At 47.2% G+C, this 9,610-nt stretch overlaps 1 protein-coding gene across 3 annotated transcripts in view; it reads left to right on the forward strand.

The window, feature by feature from the left end:
- LOC144155450 (uncharacterized) overlaps positions 1 to 5,302 on the forward strand; it is a 65,223-nt gene extending 59,921 nt beyond the window's left edge. For all 3 annotated transcript variants that reach the window (XM_077686895.1, XM_077686897.1, XM_077686896.1), the window contains one exon: positions 2,343 to 5,302. In XM_077686895.1, coding sequence (XP_077543021.1) covers positions 2,343 to 2,408 — 66 coding nt within the window. In that variant the 3' untranslated portion in view covers positions 2,409 to 5,302. The remainder of the gene's footprint in view (positions 1 to 2,342) is intronic.
- Positions 5,303 to 9,610: the final 4,308 nt, after the last annotated feature.

Below are 9,610 nucleotides of genomic sequence, written 5' to 3' on the forward strand. Positions count from 1 at the left end.
TAGCAGGAATAGAACGTGTACACTGCTTTGCACTGTGTACTGTGTGCACTGTACACAGTGCACACAGTACAGTGAAGATCAGTGCACTGTGTGCACTGATCTTCACTGCTTTGACGGAGGCTCTCCCAAGGGTGCAGCTCATGCTTGTGCATGAGGATCGTAGTCAACATTGTCGTCTTCACTGTCACTAAGTCAGCTATCGTCACTGTCATCCTGAGGTGGCAGGCGTGTGTGAAGCCCTTTTCTTCCATACAACGATCCGACATCCATCCTCTGCCACAAAACTAAAAAAAAAACGTCATACCTGCAGTCACCGAAAACTGCCTAAATGGCCCAGTGTTGCGAATTCGCGACATACCTTGAAAGCAAGAAGCATGCAACAAACATATTTTTAGACAATGTAACACCTCATGGGAAGTCTCCTGAATGCGTGCAAATTGAAAAAAAATTGGGGGACCTTGTACTCACTATGGTTAGGCAGAAAACGACGAAGTGAGAGCTGTCGCACGTGGCGCGCGCAGTCGGCCAACCAATGGACATACTGGGTTTAATTTTCAACACCTTATACGAGATGGCGCTGCATGCTGCATGTCTGGAGCGCAACCAACCCCGTCTTTGCCACAAACACATCACAGCCGCCACTGAAGGCAGCAAAGGTTTTGCGAGTTGGTTGGCCAGCTTCATTCAGTGTGTCGCGAATTCGCAACAACCGGCAATACAGGGTTAATGTCAAAATCTGTGATTCACAGCAGTGCTGATAGCAATACACTGATTCCGTTGAAGCAAAGTAGAGCACTGCACGGGCCCGGGCCGGCCCGAAAGCCCGGGCCCGACCCGGCCCGCGGGCCGGGCCGGACCGCCCGAAGTCGATTATTGGCGGGCCCGGGCTGGGCCCGGGCTCAGTGCCGCGGGCCCGGGCTGGGCTCGGGCTCGACGCCGCGGGCCCGGGCCGGGCTCGGGCTTGACGCCACGGGCCCGGGCCGGGCTCGGGCATGAATTCATAGGCCCGGCCGTTTATTGTTCCGACGTGAAGTGTAGAAAAGAGCATAAAATTGAATATTCTGAGCATACTTTTACGCGCTTTTTGATGTTAGTTGTTCACATTGTTTTAAAAACATGTTTTGCTAGGTCTGATGTCACTATACTGTAACTTTAATGACATTTCATCTACTGCATCAAGATTTTATACTTTTGTGTATAAGATATCAAAGATACGGTTACAAGGAATGCCCTAGCGGGGAAGGAATTAATTAAGCCACCCTAGACACTGCCTCCGCGATCGGCTGCCGGCGGCGCGCCGGCGGCAGCCGATCGCGGAGGCCGTGCCCTGGAGCTGTGCACCTATGTCTATGTACGTGTATTTTAGATGTCGAACCAATCTAAATTCGGCTGCCGTGGCCGGAAATCAAACTCGCGTGCTAGAGAAGCGCCACCGCTTAACAACCACTCCAGGAAAAATATTTCAACACACGCACATATTCGTGGATTCAAATGGAGAGCAAAAAATTTCATTAATAACTTGTGACCGAAACAACCACATGAAGTTGCCAAGAGTCTAGTCATCAAAGGTGATGGTGTCTCTCGTGTAAGAATACGAGCTATTATTACGCCCATGTGGCGTGAACTGCAGACGGTGTGAGCTAAGCTACGTGTACTTTTAAACCCTTCTTTTTGCGTTACAATTCAGGGCGTGCTTGTACAGACTAGATGGTCCGTCTGATTTCCCGCTACGAAGACACTCGACCAAATATAATAAACAAATTTTCTTCGACGTCTAAGACCAGGCCTGGTCACACACATGCGAGACCTCCCTAGGCTCAAAAAAAAAAAGAGCGTGCCCGGGCTGGGCGTGGGATTGAGACGACGGGCCCGGGCCGGGCCTGGGATTGAGACGACGGGCCCGGGCCGGGCCTGGGCTTGAAACGACGGGCCCGGGCCGGGCCCGGGCTAGGCTCACTTATGAATGCCCGGGCCCGGGCCGGGCCCGGGCTCGGTGTTACGGGCCCGGGTCGGGCTCGGGCTTCACAAAGCGGGCTCGGGCCGGGCTCGGGCCTTAAAATCAGGCCCGTGCAGTGCTCTAAAGCAAAAAGCAAGTTTTAACTTATATCGACACTGATATGGATCGGATTGAAATGTAAAAATGGAATTTTTCAACAGAGTGCTAAGAGGACCACTGATTTAGCTTCAGAACAGTTTGCCCTGCCATTAATTGAATGTTAGGTGAGAGCCGATGCGAAGGGGGAAAAAAGGGGTGGATAAAAACTCGCTGCATTCGAGTAAATACAACAGGAGTAATGTTGTTCTGACCTCTTTTTTTTTTTTTTTTTTTTTTCTATTTTCAGAGTGAAGAGAATGTAGAACTCACCAAGCTGTATGATGAGCTCCTGAGCCAAGTCAAGTCCAAGTAGCTGGTTAAGTGCAGGCACCTTCAGTCGTGCTCACCTTGCTTATCTCAGGCATCCTAAGCTGCTGGTCCAAGTATGGCCCTCAAAGCTAAAGGTTTATTTATGAGACTCCCCCACTCTGCCTTTCCTTCCTTCCTTCCAGTTGCAACTTGAGACCGTGCCCCTTTTCTACCATCCTGTTCAATAAAAAGTGTACTCTTTTGTGTTTCAAGTTGCAGCTGCAAATCCTCTGTCAACTTGCTGAACAACTCGTGTGATGCAGCTCACCCTAAGACCTTCAGTGTGTACGTGTCAGGTAAAACCAGAAGGGGCATTTTGAACAGCTTCACTCTTTGCGGTGTGCTTTGCTGATTCATGCATGTAACCGATTGGTTAGGGGGCAGAACGATGGTATTGGCCGACTTTCACAGGCAACGATCGAGTGGCCATTTCGTGCTTCTACGACTTCATAAAATTTGACCTTTGTACATTCCATGAAGTTATATTCTCTGTATGCTTGTGTATGCGTGGGAAGTTGGCGTAGCTGCTCTCTGTGGGTGTGTTGGCGTGCAAGTTGCCATATAAAAGGCTTGTGTTTCTCTTTCCTTGATGCATTTGGCATTTGCGTAAAATGTGGGCTGTGTTTGTGAATGTGTTGCTGTGAGGATTTGTGTGAAGACTGCTTGCTTCATGTGCAAAATATTGAAGGGATCAAATAGAAGCAAGTAGGGGAGTACAGATAGCACAATATTAGCTGAAAGTACTATGTAGAAGAAAGGTGGTGTGCATGACTGCAAGTTATGATTTGGTTTTGTGCAGTAGTTTTTGCAGTGTGGGAAAAATTGGAATTTTTGGTTATAAAAGTCTGTTTAAATGCAAATAATTTTATTTTGTAGTTCTTTGTTGCTGTGCTTCCTTTTTGTTTTTTGTACTGGCACTTGTGTGTTTTTTTTTTTTTTTTTTTTTTATTTTCAGTAATCTTCTCTTCCCAATCCTTTCTAGTGATACACCGAGCTTGTTTCTTATTCGTGATGTTGACTGGCTTGAAATTTCACATCCGGAATATGCGGTCCATACTTGGAGGTCTGGGCAGTAGCATTGTCAAGCCAGTTGACATCACGAATAAGACACACTCTGTTCATCACTAAAATAAATATACGGTGTCCCCGCTGAAGCAATGTCTAGCTAGCATGCCAGTACAGTCGAACACGGATATATCGAACTCCACGGGGACCGCGAAATAGTTCGATATATGAAAAATTCGACATAAAAAATATGGGCTTTGAGACCTCACCTGTGGTAGACGATCATTTACCGATCTGTGCATTGAAGAATGACAACTAATTCCACACTCACGACGCAACAGGATGCTTTATTTGCGTGAAAAAAAATTGCTGGTCTTGGCCAGCTTTTTCGTCCTGGAAATAAAATCCAAGACGCTGGTCTCCATCTTCTCGAGACTATCCAGGTGCGACAGCCCAGTTCCTTCCATGTCGCCGCAACAACGGCGAATCAAGCTGAACGCAGCCGCCACTTCACCGGCGGAGTACGATCGCGCAGCCGCCTCCTCGTCCGGACGATCTACGCCACTCGAGCTTATCAGCCTGAGTGACTGCGGCCCCAGCTACGATATTCTCGTTACCGAGGCTCGAAACAGCCTGAACATTGCTGTCAGCGTTCAAGAAGTCGTCGGCAGACACTCCGTCGACTTTTTCCCTCCTGCCTCGACCCACTGAATGGCTTTCAGCTTTGTCGCAAAGTCCAGGTTCTTCCGCTTCTCTACGCTGGCTGCAGTTGTAGTGGCCATTGCTTCTGCGTCAGTTCACCCTCACCCAGTCACACGTGTCGTGAGACACGTACACGACGCCTGCACAACTCTAAATTCCAGCCGTTCGCTGTGCCTTCACACACCACGCACAAATAACACGCACGCAAAAGAACAACAACGCGCACGCAACACAAGAACTTTGATGGTAACGATTCCAGGGCTCTCTGAACGTTCTCCAAAAAGCGCTCGCAATGGTCACCTCCGAGAGAAACAGGTATCTACGAAAGGTGCGGGACAACTCTCGAAAGAGCAACAACAGCAAAGTGCAAAAGGAGGGGGAGGCCGGCCAGCACCTTCGTTCCTTCTCTTCCCTTTTCCAAGGCGACATTGGGGGAAGACAGACCCAGAGAGAGAGAAAAAAATATTTTCGGCTAGCCGAAAAAAAGCTGTTCCTCGTTTCGGAGAACGTGTGCAGTCGGAGCGCAGTCGGGGCACCCCTACCTCGCACTGTGGCATTTTCCTGGTGTTTCGGGCTTCTGTCCCTGTCGGGTTCCGGCGAAGGCGCGATGTCGCCCGCTAAGCGACTGCCAAAGACCACCTTCCAGCTCACGTGGCATTCGATATAGCCAATGTCGGGAAAAATACCGTTCGATATAAACGTACTAATTTCTATACTTTTATACAGAATTTTCGAGGGGATAATTTATGTGTTCGATATGGACAATAATTCGATATACCCGTGTTCGACTGTACTCCATTTTGTCTAATGCCTGACGCATACTAGTGATGTTTTACTTTCTTTGTGTAGCACCCCTTAGTGATTCATATAATGCTCAAATGTGCAACATCGACAGGGCCCAGTGCTGCGGCCAAGCCTTTCAAACATTTTGCAGCTCCATTTGGGAAGCCGATGCAAAGGCTGTGAGAAAACAAAACGAACTCTGGCTGTGCAGTCTGCAAGGTGTGCAGAGTGCGTTTTGAAAATACTCACTGCCACTTCAGACTGCATGCGCTGGAAATTGAAATGCTTGTGTGCTTGTTCTTCTCTGCTCTTTGTACAAAGTGAGTCTTCTGTCACTGCTGTAAATGTGTGCTTGGGGAAAGCCAACCTGTGCAAGTTCCCCCAATTAAAGTTTTTGAACCATGGCGACTTCTGTGACCAGTTTAGGGCTAGAATGGGCCATTCAGGGCAGGTAAGTGGAATAGGTGGGACCCTGCAGCACTTTATGTGCATCCTTAATTGAACTTAACCATTGGCGGATCCAGAGGGGGGGTCCGGATGTCCTGACCCCTCTCTTAATTTTTGAATTTAAACCTCCAAGAAGATGACCACTCGGGTCGCAAAAAAAGGTGAATTGATGACTTGTATTTCTTATGGTTTTGCTTTCACTAAATTTCGGTGAATAAATAAGGCTCCTCCTCCTCCTCCTTCTCCTCCTCCTGCTCATCATCATAATCATCACTGACGGGAGCTGACCCCCCCCTCAGAAAAAGCCTGGATCCGCCCCTGAACTTAACAATTGCAGGCATGTATACAAGTATGTACTAGTGCTTGCAAATGTCCGTCAAACTGGTAATCCGGTTGAACCGGCTTGGAGCGGCTTTGGCCTTGGAAGCTGGTAATCTGAATTTTCAGCAGATAATCGTTATATACTGTTTCAATAGCTGGTTAACTGGATTTCAAACGCAATAATCGGAGGTGCTGACACGTTATTCGATTGTTTGGTTTGATCATCTGTATGGACACGTGAGGAACGCAATAATTCATACTCCGTAAAATGTACAATATGTTTACAAATAGTCCGAAATTTTTTCACAAAAACAATTTCACCATCCTGCACGTCTTGGAATTTTTGGAATATGAAACAAATTCGGATACAAATTAACAAGGTGTGCTAACTGACCATTCGGTTATCCAGTTTTCGATTCGAATAATTGGCACGTTGAATAACCGGTTTCACCCCAATAATACGTACTATCGGCATACAAGCAATGAGCACATGGCTTTCAGTACGTGTTGTGCCACCTGGAAATGTGCCATGCGTGCAGTAGGAATGAGTTTGGAGAGTTCATGTCCAGCCTTTGTATGAAACAACCATTGTTTGGCGGGTGGATATTTTTGTGGGCCACCGCTGTGTTACCATCTGTTCACGTTATTATGAGCTACCTTGGCCGCCAAGACGACTCCGAAGCAGTTTTTGTGCTGGCTAACTTGTGAACAATCCAGGAGACTTCTTTGCCAGGCAATAGCCACATATTTTTTAAGAAATATTGCAGTGACATCTGCTGTTTTCGCCCTGCGCAGCAAGGAAGGTAATGGCAGTGTGAACGGCTGCCAAACATGGCAGTGACCCAAATCGAAATGCTCGCATGCTGAATGGTGGTCTTTATATACAAAGGCTATACGTGAACTCTCGTAACTTGCTCTGGTCTATATACATGTCCTTCATCGGCAGTTCCATTGACCAAATTATAATTTTGGTGTTCACCTAGTGATGGTGGGCTGCTCGACACAGCAGAATGTTTGCTTTCAGGATACTGTCTCCAGCTTTCTGTACCATGAAAAGCCGCATGCATTCCTCGACCCATGTATTTGCTGCTGGTGCCAAAAATGTCAGCCCCTCTACATTTTATGTGGATGTTACAGCCACCCAGGCTGTTTTGTGCAGTTCGTGGTGGACCCATAGGCGTTATTCGCAGTTGAACGTTCTAGCCAAGGTGGAAGCATGGATCAATCTTTTTGCTTTTCTGTACGAAGAGGTGGTCTACAAAACCATGTCAGTAGGTGTGCCCGTAGCATCCACCCTTTTTGCATAAAAGTTCTCTGCAAGATGAAGGACCTCCTTCGAAATTTTGACGACCAATATAATATAAATAAGTAAAAATGAATAAATGTATATACATATAAATAAAAATAAACAAATTTAAGGAATAAAAATATGTAAATATTATAAGAGTAGTCGAGTTTTTCTTAGTTCTCACTCGAAAAAATCAAATGTCAAAGCAGCTGCCATAACATATCAAATTCACCTGCAGAAGCAATATAACAATAGACGCACCTTTACATGGCAAAAAATAAACACCCGGGAAGCCTTTTTGCCATTGCCCGAAGCCTCGGACCCGAGTTGGGAAGTCGAATGGGAAGGAAGGGTTATGATGGGAGATCAGAGTGGGAAGGGAATACAACTAAAGCATTCCCGAATGCTTTCTTTTCAGATGAAGTCGGGCGAAGCGTAAAGCACATGCAGTCTCCTCGGGACCCTTATTTTTGCATGCAGAAAGAAAAAAAAAAAAAAAACTTCATAGCACAGTTGACTGGTATTTGCTGCTATACCAAATACAGAAAAGGCAGTTCACTTGTCTACCAACTGTAAAATATGGTTTGCACGACGAAGCCAGTTTCGAGGAACAAGGATAGAGCCGAAACTCTGGAAGCCTATTCAGCACGGCATCATTGTTATCCGTGTTCACTGGTTTTCTAACTGCGCACGAAACTTAACGGGAGAGGGAGAGTTATTTTAGCTTGTTGCTTGAAAAAAAAATCAGTTTTAGCTTTCGAATAAAATAAACTAGATTTGATGTGATCTTACCAGATTTCATTTGATGTCGGAAGGCAAGCTCGACAATACTGAGTGCCAGCCTACGGGAAATTTCAGCATCCTTTTTTTAGAAATCGACGAATGATTCAAATCTCGCGACTGCAGTTACGTACGAACGTTCAGAAAGTGGTATAATGTAGCCCTACAAAAATTGTAATTGCGGTTTAAAGCGGGATGAAGTGCACCGTGGGGGGGGGGGTTATTCTGGTATATTTTAATACCAGTAAAACTATTTTTTTTCGAGATCTAACTAAGGATGTCCAACAACAGAAGCTTCCGAGACTACAAACTTCGCTCGTTCAAATTCTGTTGTCGGTTCGGTGGTAGAGGGGGAGGAGGAGAGGGTCGACGCACCTGTGGGGGGTTACAACCCCATCCCCTTAGGTGTGCCAGTTTCAATCTGGTAAGAGCAGCACGGTGAATACTCCCAAAATGCATGACCAGAGTTCCTATGTGGGAACAGTGCACATCAAGCCGAATTAATCCTTTTGTTCTAGAACAATATGCAGCTTGTAAATGAGTGTGCTGGTATGTTCAGGGAGGCCACTGATTGTGTAGAGGGGTTAAATATAAGGTATGAAGCTAACACCAGTGGGTGAAATTCAGCTTATAAGCAAAAGGTGCTGATTGCAACGGCTCGTGCCACAGTTTTGGTTGCTGCATGTGTTGGAAGGCTGGCTAATGGTGTGCGGAGGGACTCTTTACTGCGTATTTAATTAACGTAACCAGTGTGCAGGGCCTTTGCTGGGGGGGCAATCCAATAGCCAGATGGGTGCAAATAAGGCTGTAATGGAGGGGCCAGGGGCTCTGGAAGCGGGGGTGGGTGCGCTAGCCCTCCCTGTTGCGTTGTGCTGCTGAGCACAAGGTCGCGGGTTCGATTCCCGGCCGCGGCGGCAGCTTTTCTGATGGAGGCGAAAAGCAAAAACGCCCGTGTGTACGAGATTTCGGCGCACATTAAAGATCCCCAGGTGGTCAACATTAATCCGGAGCCCTCCACGATGGTGCGCCTCATCGCCTGAGTTGCATCGGCGCGTTAAACCCTACAATCAATCAATCAAATCAATAGCCCTCCCTGTTGTAAAAAAATTGGTTGCCATCCCGCCCTGCAAAAGTGGATGTCCAGCAAAGCTGTGGTAAACCACTAGAAATGGTATGAAATGTTTCTCGTCTCGGTGGGCTTGTAAGGGTACAGAGTATCGGCACTCTTTTCTCCTATTGTTCCGTGCCGCCGTTGTGATCATTGGTCAGTTCGCATTACGTGACGTTTGTTTACACTGCGACGGTTCATGGGCGCCACCATTTTGTTGTCCCTAACAACTGCACCTGTTGTTGTCAATAAAGATTTTATTCATCCATGCGTTTTAGTCTGTCAACTCTGGTAGGCTTAGTGTGCATGTGCTCACAGCTCTGCGGCTGTGCGGGACTGACGCTGTGTAACACCATTTCAGCAGCCGAATTGTGTCCAAAGATGCCATTTTGCTGCATCTTAGGTAGTGTTGTTAACAAACGAGCCGGTCCAAGTTAACTCGGAGGCCTTAGATGCGGCAATAGGTGACCGGTAAAAAGCGCAAAGGCTCATAGGTACATTGTCTGCGCCCGCGGAGTCCCGCCGCTTCTGGTTCAAGAGCTCTCATGGCCTCCCGCCTCCCGTCCGCAGACGGCTTTCACGCACGCGTGCGCGTTGTTTATCTGTTTCCACCGAAAAAAAAAAAAACACTCGTGCATTGCGCATTCATTGAATAACGATTAATCCCACTACGGGCTTCTCTGAAACGTGGGCGCTCTGTGACAAATAAACAACACGCACGCGCGTGAAAGCCGCCGGCGTACGAAAGGGCAGGAGACATCTCGAAGAGGAA

Source organism: Haemaphysalis longicornis, unplaced genomic scaffold, assembly GCF_048455015.1.
Source record: "Haemaphysalis longicornis isolate Haplotype H1 unplaced genomic scaffold, Haemaphysalis longicornis Haplotype H1 scaffold_1, whole genome shotgun sequence".
In the NCBI taxonomy this organism is placed as follows: Eukaryota; Metazoa; Arthropoda; class Arachnida; order Ixodida; family Ixodidae; genus Haemaphysalis; species Haemaphysalis longicornis.